This window comes from Pezoporus occidentalis, unplaced genomic scaffold (genome assembly GCF_034315485.1).
Source record: "Pezoporus occidentalis ecotype Australia unplaced genomic scaffold, CSIRO_AGI_Poc_V1 ctg102, whole genome shotgun sequence".
NCBI classification, from domain to species: Eukaryota; Metazoa; Chordata; class Aves; order Psittaciformes; family Psittacidae; genus Pezoporus; species Pezoporus occidentalis.
The window spans coordinates 2352550-2374706 of NW_026912801.1; the positions used below are offsets into that span (position 1 = coordinate 2352550).

Below are 22157 nucleotides of genomic sequence, written 5' to 3' on the forward strand. Positions count from 1 at the left end.
ACAGTGTTAATGCACTTTTTAATGGATGAAAAGGGAAATGACAGCTTCTGGCTCACTTTCAAGCCCATTTCTTCCCTGCAGAATACCCTATAGCTCAATCTGCTTTTCACACAACTAAGAAACCTATTCTTTATTGTGTTGCTAATAACTGGTGGCATACTGAAGAAAACAGGAGCTCGATAGGAATTCTTACTGAGGGAGCTACTTTACTTCCCGGAAGATGCTTTCTTCCTTTCTTTAATTTGAGCTACACTGATCTGATCTCAGACAAAAGTTAAATAACTTCAAAATAATTTCTCAGCTTTTTCTACATCAAACAAAGCTTATGCCCAGACTTCCCAGGAAGAGCAGCCATGCTGAGAAGAAACTAGTGGTCCAGGTGTCAGAGATGATTTGCATGGACTGCTGTCCAAACTGACACCTCTGGGGGCAGAGGTCTGCATTCTTATATGTGAAGGAAACTGTTCATAGAATCACAGCATGGTTTGGGTTGGAAGGACCTTCAAGCTCATCCCGTTCCAACCCCTGCCATGGGCAGGGACCCCTTCCACTAGAGCAGCTTGCTCCAAGCCCCTGTGTCCAATCTGGCCTTGAGCATTGCCAGGGATGGGGCAGCCACAGCTTCTCTGGGCACCCTCTGCCAGTGCCTCAGCACCCTCACAGGGAAGAGCTTCTGCCTTATATCCAGTCTAAATCTGCCCTCTACCAAGCTTCTGTGAGATTTTATAGCAACAGCCTGATACTTTATACAGGCCTAAAAGCCTGTGACAGGACAAAGAGAGGACCATTAGCAGAAAAAGAGCCTAAACTAATTCAACAGCTGGCTATAACCGTGGCCAGTTATTTTGCAAAACTTGCTATCTAGAAGATTATAGCAAGAACACAGGCAGAGTTTTTAAAGAAAACTGCTTTCCTAAACACAGAACCCACCTGGTTATGAGGTCTGGCTGAGTGACCATGGGACGCTGAGCAACCGCAGCTCACCAGCACGGTGAGATCGTAATGATGGAAGCTGCCTTCCAAAGTCTGCTGCTCTTAAAAGCCCTGTAACTTCAGCATCTTTTATGGTAAGAGGACCTGTGGCTACCCAAGTCCCCGCTACGACAGACCCAGGGCTTTATGACCCCTTGGTATTTCACAGGTGTAATTAGGAAACCAGAACTCCCACTGCCAGGAAGGCACCAGGGACTTGCCAAGAACTGAGCCGGTCTGAGGAGGGAAGACCCTGTGGTATGCATTCCACATGATGGCAGACTGGCAGCAGGGTTTCTCTGCCCAGGTACAACAGGTGTGGGTCTGCATCCAAGCAAGAGCTAAAATTCAGAACCCAGAAATTCACGAAGGGGCTCTCCAACCATAACAGATTAACATTTCTATGGAAAATGGGAGAGTGCCAAGTAGTAACAGTCTCTGTAAAGTCCTCATTAAAATGAGTAACACAGCTGGATATTTTATATATCAACCTTCTAAGTCCCTCCTTCCTGCTACTTAAGAGTAAAAATAGGAGAATGTTTTATGGAGGTTCACTCATGGCTGCTTAGGTGTGATTCCACTTTAAGAGAAGCAGAATTGTTAGCCCCTTGCAGTCATCCACATGGGAGGCATATGGCCAGCCTGTCTTAATGGTGTTTGCTGAGGGAAGTTACAAAACAGCAGGTTTGTCAGGGAAATGTGGATATTTGGCAGAATATCAATGGAATCACCTTTCCTTCCATTCCAGACTTGGGTTTCGAGGTAGATGAGCTGATATCATCACCTGGCAGGTTACAAGATAATGTAACAGAAAAGAAAATAATAATGACAAGGTAAAAAGAAAAGCACAGAAAAACCTGACTGAGAAATCAGCGCAGTTTGTCACGAGCTCAGACAGCTGCTTCATCACCCTGACAGCAGGTTAGTTCAGAATACATTTTGGCTTGCTCTTCACAGATACATCACATCTGAATTAATCTGAGGAAGTGGCAGCTCCAATACTGCAGGACTGCATTGGGGTCCTGCATGAGCAGAGCTGCCAGAGAGCAGCACCTCAACCAGGAAGCCTCGTGGCCAGGTCACTCCCAGGGCTGCTCAGCCACTTCTGCACCACACAACCCAGGTGGAAGAGTAACAGCAGACATCACCCAGACCTCCAGCATCAGCTCCCATTCAGCTGGAGTCACCAGCATAAGTCTCCAATGGCTCCATCGTGTCCAAAGCAGGGCAAATAACAGTTTGCATCCAGGGAAGAGTCAACCCATTTGTGCACTGACCGCCAGAAGTGCTTTTTACAAACTATTTCCCATTAAAAGGACAAATTATTTGGAACTGAAGCCGCAAAACTTAATTCCTACTCTAGAATTTTGGAATCCCATAGGCTATCCCATAAACATTCCCATCTCAGCTGTATAATTTTGTTCTAACATAGTGTACATGAAGCAAGAAACTAAACAAGCTTAGATCTGGGTAATCAAAATAGCTGAAGTCACGAATTGCTCATGCCCAGGAAAGGCACATAAACACAGCCAGCAAGATTACGTCTCACTTGGGCTCATCTCACCACCCTCCTTTACTGCGGTAAATGCAGCAAGCAAGCAAATAATAAAAGCAGCAGTAAGAAACTTTGATAGGAAGAGCCACACTTCTGTATCATGACGAAAAAAAAGCTTTTTTGAAACCGCGACTTACTCCTGAATGCCACCTCCCAGCAGCCCCACAGTGAGGAGGGTCAGCTCCAGCCACACAGCCCTGCTTTAGGGAATGAACCATCCACACAGCTTCAATAAATACCCCAAGGCAAGCGCTGCTGCTGCCGTTACTAGCTCTGGCTCACCAAAGAGCAATGACCTCAGAGATTATTCCAATCGAACCAATGACACAGGCAGGTATTTTATTATTTATAAAGTCCTGGTTTTCTCAGCACAGGAGGAAGCAATCAGAGAATATTCCCCATTCATCATTCCAGACAGTCGCCATCCCAGGCTTCTGCTGTCATCCCACACTAGGCACTTCCTTAGGCTGGCTTCGGAATCCTTTTCCACTCCTTCACACACAGGCTCTCCTTCCCAAACACTTTATGGCTGAACCAGTTCACCCAACCTGTATCAATAAACTGCACACCTTCACTTTCTTCTTGTGTTTCTGTATGTTCATTTTTAAGCCCTTCTGTCAGCTCTTAATCAATAACAAAAATCATGTTATTGATTTTTCTTCTAAACCAAACCATGTTTTAGCAGAAGCTCAAAAGGATGAGCAGGATTAAAAGGGTGATTTTAGATGTATCAGAAGGTTACAGAGCCCATTCACAGTAATGAAAGAAGACTGCATTAATCATCTAAAAGGATTCAAATGCGGCAACTAGAGCAATTCCATTTCTTAACGGGAACAAATTAAGACAATTTCCCTTGCAGAAATTTCCATAATTACAAGTAATTATCTTTTACTCTGCAGTTCTCCAGTACAGCACCTACTACAAAGAGTATTCCTATCAGCTGCTGTAGTTAGGAAATATAAGAGGAATTGTTTCTTGGTGAATTGTATGTTGCCATCACATGGATTAACCCAGAGCTCTGCTCTGCTGGAACATGCATCTATCTTTGATATTAACAACAAGGATCACCAATCCCTATCTGATGACCCTATCACTGGGTTGTTATGAAAGCCTAAAAGATACAGGCATCCAAAACTGCATACAGAGAAGAGGAGGAATAAACCACATCTGCAGTTTAAGCCAAAGGAACATTATAATACTGCATTGGACAACACAGCTCTTCTCTGCTGAGTAAAATCAAAGGCTAGAAGACACCCTCTCCATGCGCATTCCTTCGGGCAATGAGGACAAGTATGGCCACAGCTGCTGCAGTATTTGTAGAAACTGCATAAACTCAAATGCAGTATCAGAGGTTACAAGAGACTAAGCTTTGCATTTGTTGTTCTTGTGCACAAGGAAAATGTACATCAGGAAACTGTAATGTCAGTTATTTGCTATTTTTCACAAGGAAGTATGTACAATCCCACATATGTTGTCACCAACTGTGGAAGCAGAGTCTGCTGGACCACTGCAGCCTCTGCACATCTCTGCTGCCATATATCCCTGTTCATTCTTTACTCCTAATCCTATGCTGCTGCTTCCAGCAGCACAGCAAAAGGAAGCCCGCTCTAAGCCCATGACCAGAGCTAGTGCAGGGCTCGCTAAAATTCACTCACTAAACCAATACAAATCTAAAAGAGTATAAGTTATGACAGAAATACAGTGAAATTCACAAGAATTTACTAAAAGCATGTTTTCTTGGTACTGCGGGAAACTGAAAAAGCCATCTGATTACAGAGGAGTTACTACCTATGAATGAATCCTCTTCCTGAAACACACTTGGTAAATACACATAACTTTTGCTAGTTGGTAACAAAGTGATATAGCAGCTCAGCCCTGTGTTGTCACTAATGATTGATTGGATTCTCCATTAAATCTGCACCTGACAGTCAGTGGTTTCAGGTTTTGTCCAGCATTTTGTCATCATAACTGAGTAGCAAGTGACTCCTAGACATAGTTTTTGTCAATATGTAAAACAGCTTCTGTTCTCGGGCTCCTTAAGCACACAAGATACAGAACACTGCTTCTGCATAACAACTTGCTGGCTATGATAGCTTTGAAGGGAGTGCTCTGAGCTCCAGCACCCACCATGCGAGCACAAATATAGTGACTCTTTTATCACTATTCACAGACAGAAGAATCTGTGTTGGCAAACAAGAGCACATCATCCCCAAAGCCATCCTCTTTTTCTATCAGCTGAGGGAAGGCATCCAGAAAGAAGCACCACAGAACAGCCAGGAAGGACAGTGAGCACCCCTAGGATTGGGCACAGGGCACACTCAGCCTTCCACCAAACCATACCCTGAAGCCAAAGGAAGCTTTAAAGAGGCTGCGATAGGGGACGCTGGAAAGCGAGCTGTAATTCCTGCAGCCTGAGCCACTCGGCACTGCAACACAGCTGATTTGATGCTTTTCAAAGAATGTAATCAATACAGTGCATCAGCCATTTCTGTATCTAGATCATGTATAATTTAATTACCAGCCTCCTGAGAGTCTGTCAGTGCCGTTGTGCTCACCCTAATGCCTTGGGCATCTTATGCTGGAATTTTAGCCTGGATTCTCAAGGGAAGAAGCTTCCGCACGGTACTGGCAGCCCATCCATTCGTCTGTCCATCCATTCACCCGCCTGTTCCAGTGGCTTCAGGTGCCACTGACCATTGATTTGCCACAGAAACACATCCCATGAGAGTGGCCACAAACATGAACCATGCTCTGAACTAGGCACCTGCCAGACACAGGAGAGTGGGAACCTGACAGGAAACAGAGCCAGAGGCAAGTCAGGGAAGTCCAAAGGAAAAGAGTCTTTGTAAAATATGGTGCTTGTGGCACACAAAGGCAACAGAAAATAAATATTTCTGTCACATGCAAACACTTTTTTCATTGCTGAAGGCAAGAGAACGCCTTACACGCTACAGGTGACAGTGGTACCTTAGCACCACCAAACAAAGGAACCTACTCGAGGTTTACAAACAGCCTCACAAACTGCATGCGATCCTGTGCTGCACAATTTAACAGCTGTAAAAGAAAAAAAAACCCTCAATAAACAAAACACTTTAACCATTTAATAACAATTAAAAAGAATGGATAAAGCAAATGATCAGGAGTACAAATACAATAAATCCAAGGAGAGCTCTCGTTCAGCACAGCATACGCACGTTCACTGCTGCGCGACAGCTCTCGTAGGGGGTGTTTCACACGGCAGAGGCAGACAAATCACTTCTCCAAACTCAGCCAGAAACAACCAACAGTGCCAAAAGTCCAAGGGCTACAGGAACGCTCCCTACTACACTGCCCTGCTCGGTCTGTATCCTACCAAGGGCCAGAGCAGCAGCACCTTCTCCCACGGGCTGAGCATGTTCTCACGCAGCCCAGCAGAGGCCAGGCCCGCGGGAACCCCGGCTCCGCTCACCTGAGTGCTGGCAGCAGCAGCAGAACAACCGCTTCTGGGTTTTACTGGTAGAACACTCCAGAACACGACCTATTCCAGCATGAACATAGCTTCCATCCCACCATAGCAGGAGCAGGAATTATGTTTTACTCACACTAGTAAAAAAAAACCTCAACAGTTCAGAAAAGTTCAGCCATCTCCTGCGCTCTCCACACAACCAAACTTGGTTGCCCAAAATCAACTCAGTTTGGATAGAGATGATAATGCAGACAAAAAAAAAACAAGCATCTGACATGGTGATTTAAGTATACATGGGTGAGCCAATACTGCAGAGTGAATCCTGACACTTGAAACAGAATCTTCCAGAGCTGAGGAGTCCAGCCAGCAGCCAAGAATAATATTTCAGTGGTTCAGTCGATACAGCTGTAACCATGGCCTGGAGGGGTTTTCACAGCCATAACCACATGAGTGACTGCACATTCAGTTGAAAACAGTAAAAACAGACACTTAAAAATCTATAGCTATAGACATCTCAAAACCAGCCTGAAAGGAGGCACAGAGGGGCCTGAAGAGCACATGGGCACTCCCATCGAGCCTGCCCATCACCAGTTTTATCTTGCTGAAGACACAACAATTTGAAATGAGAATTCTCACTAGAAGGCATTGCCTGCTTGATGGAATTCAAGGTACAGCTTCGGAACAGCTGGAAGGAGAGGATATGACACAAAGCCTGGCGGGTTCCCTGGGCAGGCAGCAGCAGTGCACACCCCATCAGGACCTTCTGAAGCACCGTTCACTTCCACGTCCAGCACTCCAAGCGAGAGAGGCTCTCATGCGTTTCACATATGATTCCTATTTCTCCCCTGATGTAAAACACAGTATCGCACATCACGCTACAAAGAGAGCCGGAGCCCTGCTGGTTCGAGCAGGTTTTTCCAAAAGCAAAAGGAAAATAAGGAGTGTAATGGCCCGCAGCTGCCAGGAGCAGGGGGTCACTGCTGGGGGAGCAGCGCGCTCCGGTTGCTGGATTTCCCCCCCAAAGAATGTCAATAAAAAGCGCTGCCAAGCGCGCTGGAGCGGGAGCACCCAGACGGGCCGAGAGACCCACCGGGCTCGGGCGGGGCGGCCCCAGGTCCGCCGGGCCCCGCGGCCCGGCCGCGCTCCGGCCGAGCAGCCATATTAGGAAGCGGCCCGAGAGCCGGGCGGGCGGTCCTCGGGGGGACGGCGCTGCCCGGCCCAGGCCCATGCCCATCGGCGGAACCGGCCCGGCCCCGCTGCCGCTGCTCCTCGGCATCCCGGCGGGGCGGGCGCGGCACCGGCCGCAGCGAGAAAAGTTCGTGAAGGCTCCTGCGACTGCCGGGGCTGCACCGGCAAGGGGGGACAGGGGAGACACGGCGGAACGCGGCCGCGGGACGGGACCGGGACCAGCCCCGCCGCTCCGCCCGCATCGGTGGGGCAGCACGTTCCGGGAGACCGGCGGCGGCGCCGGCCCCTGCGCGCCACTCACCTTCTTCCGGGGCTGCCATTTCATCATATTTGTAGAGCGGGGACGCGGAGCATCAAGGTCGCGCCTGGGAGCCGGCGGCGAGCGCAGCGGGGCCGCAGCCCGCGGTCATGCTGCCCGGCCCCGCCGCCAGGCCCGCGCCGCGCTCCGCCGCGCCCGCGGGAGAGGAGCCGGCCGCGCCGCTCGGGCCATCGGAGCCGGGCTCTGTCAGGCGGCGGCGGCCACAGCCCCGGCGCGGCTCCGCCCGCAGCGCCTCACGGCAGCGGCCCGCGGGGAGCCCCCGCGCGCATCCTGCGCGGCCGCCCCGCGCCCACGCACGGGCCCCGCCCCGCGCCGCCGCACCGAGGCAGAGAGGGGCGCGAGCGCCGGCAAGGCCCCGCCCCCCCGCGGGCCCCGCCCCGCCCCGCGGCTCCGGAACCAGCGGCTCTCCCCGCGCGATCCCCGCAGCGCCGGGGGCAGCGGCAGCGTCCGGCGCCGCGTTCCGGGCAGCGCAAGCGCGGGCTCGGTGCCGCAGCAGAAACTGCGGACAACGCGGCCCGGGGGCTCCCCAGCGGCACTGACCGATGGCAACCCCCGCACACACCCGGCAACCCCCGCACACACCCGGTAACCCCCGCAGACACCCGGCAACCCCCGCAGACACCCGGTAACCCCCGCAGACACCCGGTAACCCCCGCAGACACTCGGTAACCCCCGCAGACACCCGGTAACCCCCGCAGACACCCGGTAACCCCCGCACACACACGGTAACCCCTGCAGACACTCGGTAACCCCCGCAGACACCCGGTAACCTCTGCAGACACCCGGTAACCCCCGCAGACACCCGGTAACCCCTGCAGACACCCGGTAACCCCCGCACACACCCGGCAACCCCCGCACACACCCGGTAACCCCCGCACACACCCGGCAACCCCCGCACACACCCGGCAACCCCCGCACACACCCGGCAACCCCCGCACACACCCGGTAACCCCCGCAGACACCCGGCAACCCCCGCAGACACCCGGTAACCCCCGCACACACCCGGTAACCCCCGCACACACCCGGCAACCCCCGCACACACCCGGTAACCCCCGCAGACACCCGGTAACCCCCGCACACACCCGGTAACCCCCGCAGACACCCGGTAACCCCCGCAGACACCCGGTAACTCCCGCACACACCCGGGATCTACCGCTCTCACCCGGTAACCCCCGCACACACCCGGCAACCCCCGCACACACCCGGTAACCCCCGCAGACACTCGGTAACCCCCGCAGACACCCGGTAACCCCCGCACACACCCGGTAACCCCCGCACACACACGGTAACCCCTGCAGACACTCGGTAACCCCCGCAGACACCCGGTAACCCCTGCAGACACCCGGTAACCCCCGCACACACCCGGTAACCCCTGCAGACACCCGGTAACCTCTGCAGACACCCGGTAACCCCCGCACACACCCGGTAACCTCTGCAGACACCCGGTAACCCCCGCACACACCCGGTAACCCCTGCAGACACCCGGTAACCTCTGCAGACACTCGGTAACCCCCGCAGACACCCGGTAACCTCTGCAGACACTCGGTAACCCCCACAGACTCCCGGTAACCCACGCCTCTCACTCAAAGCAGCCCGGAACGCGGCTACCCGCGGTCCTCTGTGGTGCAGCGCCCAGGGCTCACCAGAGGAAACTGTCTGGGTTCAGGGAAGTATTTGGGGGCGATACCTGCAGGGCTGAGGCCATGAGCAGGAAAGCCACAAATCCCACCACGTGTCAAAGCTGAACTGACTGTGACAAGACCAAAGTCACCCTGTGTGCGGCACTGGCAGCACAGGGTGAAGGACATCCACAGAGCAGACAGCAGAGGGTATTCTGGGGAGAAGAGCCTGTTCTGTTCTTCCAGCTCACGTCCAGGGAAAGGGATGAACAAACTGGGATAAAGCTGGATTTTCCCGTATAATTTCCTGCTCAGCGCATCTCCTTTTTCCACCCATCCTGGATCGCCTCATGTGCACTGAGGGAAATGACAACATTCTCTCCCTATGGCAAAAGTGTTTGGATTGTTACAGTAGAAGAAACCCAAAGGTGTTACTGGTCAGAGCTGGCATATCAGGGAGCTGTGCCCTCCTACTGCACTCACAGCACAGCCGGTATGCCCTGGAACTCGATTTCCATCAGTTCAAACACTGGCACTGACAATCCTCAAGAGTTCCATACTGGCAGAGCGGGTACTCCATAAAGAAAATAAATGCTTCGAGTCAGACAATGCCATTTACCATGATGCTGTCAGAAAGCAGCTTAATTTAATTCACAGACAGATTGCAAAATGTGTTGTTTTGACAAGATCAACAGGAGGTTTTTGAAATTCTTCCTGAGTAAAGATTAATTAACAGGAAGCAAAGCAGGAGCTGTGCTTATACACCTGTCACACAGGGAGCAGGCTGCTTCACTCAGAGCCTAATGCTTACTCCAGTGACTGGCATTTCTGCTGGATTTAAACTGCTTTTTTTTTCTGCTGTTGAAAAAAGAAATAACATTGGCACTATTTCCAAAGCCACTGAAAATAGCCAGAATGCAGGCAGTATAAATGCCTGTATCTGAAGGAAATGGCAAACATTCTTCCCTCTTTCAAAGTCAGAGTTATTTGACTTCTTTAAGATTAAAGAAAATGCAGTGTGAATTTTGGTTTTGTTTTTAAGAGTTTCTCCTCCCAGGTTGGAAGCCACTCAGGATGTAGTGATTCAATTGCCAGAAAATGCTGAAACCATCCTCGTAACACTGGCAGCTTCCATCTCTTCCATCATGAGAACAGGATCCTCGTGTCCATTTCAAAGTTAACCAATTAATTTTCTCAAGTAATCAGCAATGCCAAGAAACTCAAGTGCTACAGCTTCCGTAAAGTCCGGTCTGAATCGTGGACAAGTTGTGAATAACACAAGCACAACGTAGAAGATAATGTTGGACCATGGAAGCTAAATGCCTCTCTGTTCATTAAGGGTGAAATGGCTGACAAGAAACAGTCAGCTGTGCTGCCCAGCAGCCCTGGCTCACAACACTGCTGTGTCTGGGGAGCCGTGTGCCATCCATGTGCACGAGCCAAGTGCAGGATCATGCCTGTTCACAGCCCCCATCACAGGTTACTGACAACTCTCCTCTGTAAGAAGCAGCACCATGAACCCATTTTGAATGGTCAGACTTCTGGGCACTGGGACAGGAGCTCCCAGGGAACAGAGTTTTCTCTTCAAACATACATCAATAAGGAATAAACATATTTTATTCCAATATTTATGAGTGAATAATGGTGAGCAAAGTGGCTGGCTACACCAATACCTTTTTTTTTCTCCTTTCCCTGATTTACTGCTATTTTTAAATCTCAGACTGTGGATCTGTCCAACATACTGTGCCAAATACCTGCTTCTTTTCTCCTCAAGGTGTTGACTAGCCTAGAAGAAAGCTGTGTGTTATTAACACCTATCTGATATTAGATCTCATTCTTGCTACTCTATGAAAAAAAGATCTTTTAAAGTGTTATTTTCAAATTAACCCTTGGTGAGAACCCAGAACTATTTAATGTACTATGTCCTTTCTTACATAACCCTTGATTTTCAGTAACATGTAAGTTCTAATACCTTTACTATACCTTGAAATACCTCTACTCAACCAAAGTGCATCAACTAGAAGCAATCACACATACTGCAAGTAGAAAAAGGTCCTGCTGGAGATAGCCTAACCTGCAGTCTGCTCATCAAGCTATGCAAAGTGTATGAGAATTCAGTTTATTGGGTCATTCTACAGCTTAGCAAGGATCTAAATTGGGCAGTATTCAGCAGGCACATAAAGATTTGGAGTTACACCTTGATTTTATGATGTACACGGTCCTGTGAACTCAATGGACTGGTAGTCTGGAAGATGCCAGCATTTTAACGGTTACCAACACACCAACACAGCAAGGAGGATGTAGATCACGCTCTTAATAGCCCAGTCCCTTGGCAAATTCATGAAGCATAATAAAATCAAATCCTTTTATTTCTGAATTTATTAAAGCAGCTTTCAATTCATTACAATGATTCTGTGTCTATTGCTTTGTCTGCCTCAAACTAGCACACTGAACACAAACACGGCACCTTGCAATGGGTTAAGATCAGGTCCAGCACGTTCCATCTGAGCTACTGCAGCCCCAAGCAAGTGTGCACTATGAAAGGGAGAAAGTGTTTCAGCAGGTTCTCCTAAATCTGGGAGAAGGGAACCCCCTTGAAGTGCAGTAGCTGGGGTGATGCAGTTCTAATCACTGCTCTAGATCACCAGAAACCAGCAATGCTAACTTATCTCTCCATGTTAGCTTACAGCAAGTTCTCTGCAATTTACAATCAGAATTTACTTCCAGCTTCCACACTAAGGGCACTTTGGGCACACAACCTACTGCTCATTTCTCATATTGGAAGAGAGAAGTACAAAGTTCAACTAAAGGGGCTGGGGTAATGCAGCATTGTCACAGTACATATACCAGGAAGAAGGCACAGTGAAGGGCAAGAATACAGTAGGCCAGGAAAGCAATTCAAGGTCCTGTGAAGTTTTTTGCACGCTCTGATGGTCTTCTGGTCCATCCAACCTTGTGTTCCTGTTGCATTTTGCTACTACAGCATTTCACCCTGTTCTGTCATAGTAAAGATTGAGTGTTCTATGCTGTGTAGCAATAGCATGTATTTTCATGATTAGGTTATCTGGGGTTCACATCTCAGCAGCTGACTCTTTTGAAAAGACTGAGACTCACTTCAGAAAATACTTTGTTTAGTCAAGCAGAAAAAGCCCTTTTCAAAGGGATATAATGCAGGCTGAAAAACCAAGGAGGGGGCTTTCAAAAATGAGGATATACTTACTGGAAAATACCACTTCTGACAGGAGAAGCAGCTAAGAAAAACTGGTTGCTAAGACTAATTAGAGAGTTGTAGCACAATTTAGGTCGAGGAGATGCAGAAATGAAATGAACTGAAGATAAAAGAGCTTAAAGCATTTATTCCTGGCAACTGGACTCATGAAGAAGGAGGGGCAAGGGAGGGAGGCATCACACAGGCCAAATGAGCTGAGGGCTGTAGGTGCCTGTCACTAATTACAGATTATTCTGTGGTACCAAGAAATGATCAAATAGGTTGATACAAGATTAGGGCTGATCTTGTTCCAGTGGAGTTCCCTCTCAAGTACTGACACCTGAGCTAGGCTTAGGCAATGGACTTTTGCACAGGTACCTCTTGCTTGTGGTCACACAGAACACAGAGAACTGCTGTGTGTTTCGCTCCTGTGATTCCCTGGCTTTCAGGCACTCACTTGTAAATATTTTCTCCAGAAAGCAAATCCAGCTTGCAGTGGTATTTGTCTAATACCAGGGGGCTGGAACTAGATGACCTCCAGAGGTCCCTTCCACCCCAAACCATTCTCTGATTCTATGCGTCTGTAACACCGGTCACTGACAAGCAGAAACACAGGAGGCAGCAGGTTTCCCCACCAAAGGTTTGTCTACAATAAAGAGATGGGTAAACTAGGAATGTGCATGGAAAATAAACCCACCAAAACCCACTCATCTTTGGAGGCCTTGCAAATGCATGTCCATATTTTCTACCTTATTTGGGGTTTTTGCCCTAAAATTAGGCAGTCCTTTTTTGATTCATGGACCAACTCTTGCGATAAAACTTCACCCATTTCACACCCTTTGGGAAGTAACTGGTGAAAGCTGCATCATTCCCTATGCCACTCTTTGGTATTCCAAAAGAGAGCCCCACTTCTCGCCTTGTAGAAGAAAAGAAAAAAAAAAGGGGAGGGGGGAGGTGGGACAGGGAATGGCATACTGGCCCATTTCACCATCTTCCCTTCCACAGCATAGCAGGAAAGTCTCTCTTGGACCATAATTGTGACATAAAATACAAAAAATGTGCAAGAAAACAAGTACTGTCATAGAGTGAGAAACAGTGAAGGCCTTGATGCCTTGCAGGCCCAGCTCTGCAAGAGCTACAACATTTATGCATTACCAACACTGTTTTGGTCACAAATCTAAAACAAGGCATTGTACAGTCTGCTGCAAAGAACATCAACTCCATCCCCATCAAGCCCACTACACTCAATGTCCAACACTTTAACAAGGAAGATGCATATAGGACATGTAAGTACTGCCCAGGTCCACACAAGGAACTAGAAGGAATTCTGCCCACACAAGGGCGAGTTTAATGTTAATAGAATAACCAAACTCATCTGCAGCAGGGACAAACAGTGGCAAAATAGAGAAGCCAGCAGCTGAACTGACATGGAGATGGCACTCTGATTCGCCAAGGGCAAGCACCCAAGTCAAGATTCTAAAATACTCAGAAATTAATATGAGGGACAAATCCTTCTCTATTTGCAAGGGAAAAGCTAATTACATAGCACCCTGTAAGACAGAGATGGGGAACTTCCAGATCAAGCCTAAGGATGAATGTTTCAGTCACAAATAGAAGTTTTCTGGTTAGTGACTGTATTCATCGAGAGAACCATTATTTAAATGTAATGTTGTGCCTGTGAAATATTTATGCGATAGTCTCAGGGCAAAACGTGTATTTCTGTAGTTCACTGGATAGGAAATACATCCTGAATTTTAACTCTATCTTACCAAAGAAGGTGTTTCCTTTTGCAACAGTTAGTTCACTGGATAGGAAATACATCCTAAATTTTAACTCTATCTTACCAAAGAAGGTGTTTGCTTTTGCACCACGTTATTGGCTTAAGAGGCTTCAGCTCCTTCATTACATGACTCCAAGCAGAAAACATCATGTTTGGGAGCTGCTTCTCATTATGACTTCCCCCTCCCTTTTTCCATAGGAAGCACAATTACTGCTGCTATGGAAACAAGTGTAATTCAGTCAAGATGTGGGTCAAAGCAATACTTGGGAGGCAAAGATCTACCAAAAAGAATCACATTTGCTGCCTGTCCTCTCCTGGAGAAGGGTTTTCTCCCAGTGGCATCCATCACCATCTGCTGTCTCAAGAAATTCAGAGCCACATAAGTCGCGTGTAATGATGTAGTACCCAGGTGACACCAGGACAAGCAGGGAACTGGTCTGCTCCTTGCAAGGCCGGTGACAGCAGAGCCGCATTGTCGTGGTTTAAACCCAGTCAGGTAACTCGTTCGCTCACTTCCCCCACTTTCTTGCCTTCCCCCTGCTCCCGGAGGGACAGAGAGGAGAATCGAAAAGAATGCAACTCCCACGGGTTGAGTTAAGAACAGTTTAGTAACTAAGGTATAACACAGATCACTACTGCTACCACCAATGATAACAATGATAAAGGAAATAACAAGGGAAGAGAATACAACACCTCAGCACCAGCCGACCGATAACTTGCCCCCTCAGCCCGACCAAGCACCGACCGATACCTCCTCCAACCCTCAGTCTCTCAGCCCTTCCGGCTAACTCCCAGTTACATCCTGGGCATGACGTGCTGTGGTATGGAATACCTCTGTGGTCAGTTTGGGTCAGGTGTCCTGTCTCTGCTTCCTCCTGGCTCCCCTCCTCCCTGGCAGAGCATGAGGCTCACAAAGTCCTTGGCCAAACCAAAACATCGCTTGTTATCAGCTCTGTTCCCGAGCTGAAAGTCAAAACACTGCACTGCACCAGCTACCAAGAAGGGAAAAAATGACTGCTACTGCTGAACCCAGGACACGCATGTAGAGGGACCAGCCTCTGAGGGACAGGTGGTCACCTCCTCTGCAGGTCCTAAAGGAATATAGCTTGAGGTTGAGGGGGGAAACCTCCTCCTACCTCAGAGCATCTTGTTTTCAGGGTATGTCATTTATTGTTCATTAACATGGAACTCACTGTGCCACAGGCCCCAGCCAAGTCTTCAAGAATAGCATTTTCCCAAAGAATCCACAATACAGCACAGAGACCTAAGAAGAGATGTTAAGGGAAGTGTAATTATCTGGGCATGCTGGAAATGATGAGGAGGAGGAGTAAGGAGAGGGAGAGAAAGAGCACACATGGCAAAGGGAGCAGAATGTCCGAGAAGAAAAAAAGAGGAAGTGCACAGGGAGTGATCGGGGGTCTGCATGTGCTCCTGCATGTGGTATCTGCTCTTGTCCCTGAGCTCCATGGCTCTCCCATTGAGCAGCAGCACTGGTGGACTCCAAAGAGCAACACTGTGGAGCCATGAGCAACGATTAGACCAGGGAATACACAGCAAGCACTGTCAGTCAGAGAGGGGAAGGGAACCTCATGAATGGGGGAATTAGAAATAAATATTTTCACTGTAAGTATCAGAATTCAAAGGCAACCACAGTTTCATTCCATGCCCCGATATTCACAATATTTCCTCACATTCCCAAGAATCGTTCCCAGATACTGCAGGTCTTTGAGGAAACTCTCCCATTTCACATGCCAGTGATTTCGGAGAGGACGCTGTTGTTCATACATTCACCTCCCTCCCTGCTCCTGCCCGTTGCCAAGCAACTCCAGCCTGTCTGCAGGACCTGCCTCCCAACCACCAGCAGCTCAAACCATTACCCTGTACTGAAAAACACAAATTTAAGAATGAAAACAGACACAGCTAAACCAGAAAAACATACTTCCCTTTAGTGCTTGGATCATCTTGTGGGAACCTTGGAGGCTGCAGCTTGTCTGTAGGCAACAAACCACAGAATCCCAGGAGGACTGAGGTGGAAAGGGACCTCTGGAGATCACCTGCTCCACCAGGGCCACACTCAGCTGGCTTCCAGGACCATGTCCCTGGGCAACCTGTGCAGGTGCTCAGTCACACTCACAGCAAAAAAGTGTTTCTTGATGTTCAGAGGTGCCAGTGGGTGCTTACGGCCTCTGGTCCTGCACTGGGCACCGCTGCGAAGAGCCTGGCTCCATACTCTTTGCACCCTCCCTGCAGGTATTTATATAGTACCAAAACTAGCAAGTGATAAAAGCACTTAAAAAAAAATCTGCAAGGCAGTTTCTGAAGTGCTAGAAAACATCAGGAGGCCACCATCAAATTAAAAACATGGGTTGCTTTCCAGGGTGAAGCACTGCTTCCCCGCCTCTGGTGTGCGTACATCTATGTATCTGTAGTTGTTATCCCACACTACTCTAATTATTACTCAGAAGCCAGAACGGATTCTCCAGCAAGCACAGTAGGCTTGAAGAAGCTCTTACTATCCCAAAATGGGAGACTCACACTAATTTAGTGGAGAAGGCTATATAAATTAAACCTTTTTCTAGATACACTTAAAATGTTATCAGGTTCCTGCAAATTCATAAACATCAAAATACTGCTTTTATTCCTCAAGATCCAGATGAACCCCGTTTGACTGCTCCTCATACTACACATTGAACATATCCGTGCAAATTCCTCCCAAGGAATCCAGTTGCAATTTAAATTTTCTGGATGCAGAGAGTAGTAAGAAAACAACCTCACTGTTCCCAGTATGATGCTGCTGGGACTAAAGGGCTGAGACAATCATTTGCTGGAAGAGGCAATGATTTAAAAGATTGGTTTGTGTTGAAATGAAGGAATTCTGTGTCTGACTATGAAACAGCACCAAGCAGGAAGGTAGGCAGCTGAGGTACCTTTAAAGAAACATGAGCCCTGTGGAAACAGATCCATCAATATACTAGAAGCATCAGAACAACCTCTGAAGTCCTGGTAGCATTCTAAATGTGGCAGCTTTCATCTACAGTTTGGAATCGCACTCTCACATGAGACAGGGCTCTCAAAGAGGTGACTCCAGACACTCTGGAAAATAACATGAAGAAACTGAAAGTAAAATACATTAAACGTGCCCATCTGCCAGCATATCTTCCCAAATACTGAATCCTGGCATGTTGCTAAGGAAGACCCAGGCAGTTATGCAAAGAGAAGCAACACTACAAAACAGAAAATATCATGCTCAGTTATCAGTGTCTCAGAACAGGAGCAGCTTTAAAGAAGTTTATGAAGCGTGAAAAGCCAGGAAAGACAAGCAAGGGAGAATTTAAAGAGACTCGTCAAGGAAGAGAGGTGAGGGAGAAAGACAAAATGTGTTCATTAACTTCATGCAAGAAATGCAACGAGCTGCATAGTGGGATGAACTGACGCATTTGCCAAGAGCCCCAAGAAGCTGTGTGGTGCCAAGTGGTGGAGGGTCTCCTTTGGGACAGTCCATCAGAACTCTGCAGGCTTAACAAAACAGAAAAAAACAGACACTGCTTTAACAAATACCTTTGCTGGAGCTCACAGGTTTCTTTGGGAGACAAAAGGGGGGAGGCAGTTACTGAGCTTTGTGACATACTCTGCGAATGAAATTTGTCCTGCTTTTCAGGGCACAGAATGTACTTTCTAAAAGTAAGGAAATGCAAGGTTTAATTTAAAATTCTGGTTTAGTTTCCTCTGAAAGGGCTACACAATAAAACTATTGTATTGTAAAAGATCTGGTTTGTCTATTCAGAATTTCTCTTCCACACAGTGCAAATGTAGGTACGTCACATCAGCTACCCTACTCCTGAGCCACGAGATACTCCACAATGATCCTGTAGCCATCAGAAATGGCACTTAGAGTTCTCTAAGGAGTCTTCTCTTACTGATTTACAATGATAGACAGTTCTACTGCTGAACTTTCTTGTAAAATGTGGAACAGGAATTTCACTTGTGTCTGTTCACATATTCAGCTGGGACTGCATGAATAAGAGATGTGACACAATTCATCCATATGCAGTCTCCTTTTCCCCAACCCACAGCGTGCTGAAGCCTTACAGGAGCACTTTCCACTGTTACAGCATTACAAGATGAAAGCAAGGAATAAACTGAACTCCTGTACAATTATAAATCGTCCACAGATACACAGCCAATGAGGTCTCAAAAAAAAAAAAAAAAAATCAGAAAAATCTTCAGCAAAATGTTCAAAGAGCAGTTCTTTCTTTAGGCTACAGTTAATGTGAAGAGTAACTTGTCATTGCCATGTCAGAGATAACCACTCTAAAAGCAGGAAACAACCTTGAGGTGCTGTAAAACTGTACAGCATCCCTGAAATCATTGCAGCAGGAACTATTTGGTCTCACTGAGGAGTTACATCTAAGATTCTTAGAACAGAATAGCTCCAGTTGAAAGAGACCTAGAAGCAATCGCCCAGTCCCAACTCGCTGCTGCAACAGCATATCCAGATGTTTACCTGACACTGTCCTCATTACTGACACGGCTGTCAGCCCAGATCTGTCCGTAGCATGTCCATGCCCAACCCAGTGGGGTACAGCAAACTCCCAACTCTCACACCCTGTTCTTCCAAGAGTGGGTGTATCTACCCGATGAGCAGATGCAAACATAGTCTAATATACTTCAGCACCATGATAAAACTGCATCAGAAACGCTTTATTTAGCTTCACTGCCACAAACACTGAGTTTAGCACAGCTCGTCAAAATAAGAATTTAGGAACCTGCCAGTGACCAAGTCTCAGCTGGCTTTGCTCCGCCATGGAAGGACAGCATGCTGCTACATCACAAAACACTTACTCAGAACCTCACTTGCAATGACATTTTTCAGCATAAAGCATAAAGTTGTGAGTGCATTTAAGAACAACTAGGACAGCTGCTGGATCCAGCCTAAAAATACAGAAGATCATAGCTGCTTCATTTAACTTTGTATGATCAAGCATCCAACGCCGAAAGAGCATAAGGCTCAGTGAGGTACTAAAGTTTTTCTACTACAGGGAGAAACAGAAAGAACCAACCATGCAGCAGTTTCCATCCAAGTCTGACAGGAAAGATGGCTACTTGCAAGAACCAAAAATAAGAAAATATTCAATCTGCATCTACATAAAAGTGGTTCCTGATGATGAAAGATTAATTTTAAATACTTTTTAAAGAAAACAAAACAAAAAAACCAAACCATCCAGTTAAGAGATTATGTAAACAGAAGTTTATTCTATAATCTATTTTTGCAATTATCCTCTTATTGAAGATGTATTACAAGGGGTGATCCCACAGCAGACAAGTCGCCTGTACTCATTTTACCTTTCTTTCTCTCCAGCTCAGATTTTACCAGGAAGAAAACTCCTTTCTAATGCCACTTGTTAGAAGTTTGTGCCTTGGAGACTGAAGTTTGGGAGCATTTATCATGTCCATCCACACACAGTGATATTTACAGGGCTATGTTCTTCCTTATTAAAACGACACTGAACATGACTTGCCTTCTCTGCTACGAAGCCTGAGAAGCACCAAGGCATGCTGCTGACACTGTATGCTGCTGGTTATTACAGGCATGGCAGAAACACTTCAGCATCCCCAGCAGAAGGAAGCGGATCCCTTTTGGGATGCACAGTCTCAAAACTCAGCAGAAGAGCAAGTTCTACTCTATGAGTATGAATCTCCCAGCAAGTCACAGACTTCTTGTTTCTCTGAGCAGCAGGGGACATCTTGACCAGACCTTTCAAAAACAGCACAGATTCCAGAGCAGCAGTTTACCTGGGTAGCTATTAAAGAAGACTTTTCCATAGTCCTGTATACAGACCAGCAAGATTACAACACCATTAGATAGCAATAAATCCTTTTATCAGGAAAAATCATCAGTAAACATAACAAAGAACACAAATACACAAACCCGAAAATATCTCTCAAGCTTGAAATGCTGTCCCATTTGGATAGGGAATTCCTGACTTTCTGCAGGCCTTCTCCTCTTGCTGCCTTAAAGCAGCTCCCTTCCTCCTTTAATGTCCCAGAGCCTGTGCAAATAGGAGAAGCAAAGCTAAATCTAACTCTCTCTGTGCCAATGAGCAGGTAACATATACTGTACTGAACACACACACACACACACACACAAAATCTTAGTTGACCTCAAAATCTGGAACGAAGTTGTATTTTAACCTGGAAGTACAGAAAAACATAAACCCACCTTTGGTTTTATTGCATGTGAAGCACTGTTGGGTAAGAGATTCAAATACTCCCTGGAAGCACGTTAATCTGCAGAGCGAGCTGTGCATCACTGAAGAGATCAGTGCCTGGAAGCAGAGGCCTCTGCTGTAATGATAGGGTGACCATTCATTACAAGAAGTAAAAGAAAAGCAGAAACCAGAGTGAATGGATTCTTTTGATTCTCATCTGCTGCAAATAATTCATACTGAGAAGCTCTAGATACGCTTTCTGGATAAAACAGGAGCTTCTCAGAGCTCATCTCTGAACAACAGGAAAATGCTGAATCAGGCCTTCCACACAGACTGCTCCAAGCACAGAAACCTGGGGTTTAGGAGTGAGGAACCCCATAGAGTGTATCTGTACTCAGCAGACACCGGGCTGAGACCAGGCTCAGCACAGGACATTCTTATATTTCTCAGTATCCTTCCAAAGCTAATTTTTCCATCTGTGGAGCGTTTCCAGCACACATCTGGCAGCACGCTGCAGTGTGAACAGCATTTACTAGCTCTCTGGGCATGTGTTATGCATCCAATGACATCATGCGCTCTCCAGCTTGCCAAAGCTCCGTCTCTACCGTACAGACCACCAAAACAGAGCCTCAGAATCCCCAGGGGAAAAGAGGGCTAACTTCCAACCCAAAAGGTTTTCCCCTTGCAAAAGCTATTTAATGCTTCATCTGCTGTGCTGTGTTCTCTCCTACTCGCACCCATTCTACTTCCCATTTACTTGAAAACAGTTTTCAAATCATTCCTAAATTGCTTATATTTTATCCCTCCTGTAAACATTTTCTCTGTGCACAAAGCTGTGACTTCCCAGAAGAGAACATGCCTTTTTCCTTCTATTCACATTGGGCTTTAACTCTTTGATGACCTGAAAACTGGAAAATCTGTATTTTTCCCCCAAACATATCTGTTTTTCCTTGCTCTGGATAATAGCAGGCGATGCAGCACAGACTCATTGTTCTCTGGAGGTGAAATCAATGGCTCAGTCGGTGTGATACACATTACTTATCACTGTCTCACCAGCAAGGAAGCTCTCTAGCACACTTAAGAAAACAGGTTTTACCTTGTAGAGCAAATCAGAAGAAAAATAATTCTGTTCTCTGGAAAATGTTAGTGTTCAGCCATAACTAACTCTTTCAAAACCTTTTAAAGAAAGGCAGACATATGGCAGGACAAAAGGCCCATGACCTACATACTCATCTGTGATGTGGAAAGCCCTAAGCTCAAACTGCTGCAGGGTTAGACCAACCCTTTGCAACACACTCCTCCAGCTCCAGGCAATCTCATATTTACGAGACTCCTAAGAGATATTTGGACAATGATGCATCATGCTCTGCAACACCCATGAATTTATCTAAGCAATAGTGGGACCCAAATACTTACACAGGCTTCTGCACCATCCTGTGTTAGCTTATCCCACCATGCAATTAAGTTGTGTGTGGAAAAAATACTGTATTTTCCACACATGCAACCCAAAAGCTAATTACAGCACTGAGATTCAGCATTACACCATGTATCACATGTGGGTAATCTAAAGAGACATTTTCTTTCATTCCCTGGTTGAGCTACCTAGATTTTGAACCCTCACTGCCTGCTTCCTCCAGCTAGCTGCCCTCCAGTCTCTGACTTTGAATAGGTAACCATAAAAATGCTTAGAATACTATGACAGAATTAGATTTAATGTGGTTTAACTGTGTGCAACGTATTCTTTGGGAGGCTTGTACTTTTTTATAGGTGAGACTAAGATCACTTGAAGGACTTCTAAAGCCAGCAATTCATAGCTCTTTGTCCCATACCTTTCCTCTGGTTTACTTCGTATCATTTTCGCA

At 47.0% G+C, this 22157-nt stretch overlaps 2 protein-coding genes across 5 annotated transcripts in view; one reads left to right on the forward strand and one right to left on the reverse strand.

The window, feature by feature from the left end:
* CCDC117 (coiled-coil domain containing 117) overlaps positions 1-22157 on the forward strand; it is a 297697-nt gene that overhangs the window by 199929 nt on the left and 75611 nt on the right. The gene's annotated exons all lie outside the window — the stretch shown is intronic.
* The window catches only part of TTC28 (tetratricopeptide repeat domain 28), a 123202-nt gene that overhangs the window by 77096 nt on the left and 23949 nt on the right, over positions 1-22157 (reverse strand). Inside the window, exon 1 of one of the 4 annotated variants that reach the window (XM_062616056.1) lies at positions 7462-7614. The exons of the other annotated variants lie outside the window; for them this stretch is intronic. Within the exon in view, the coding sequence (XP_062472040.1) occupies positions 7462-7488 (27 nt within the window). The 5' untranslated portion in view covers positions 7489-7614. Of the gene's footprint in view, positions 1-7461; positions 7615-22157 lie in introns of those variants that run through there. 4 annotated transcript variants of the gene reach the window in all.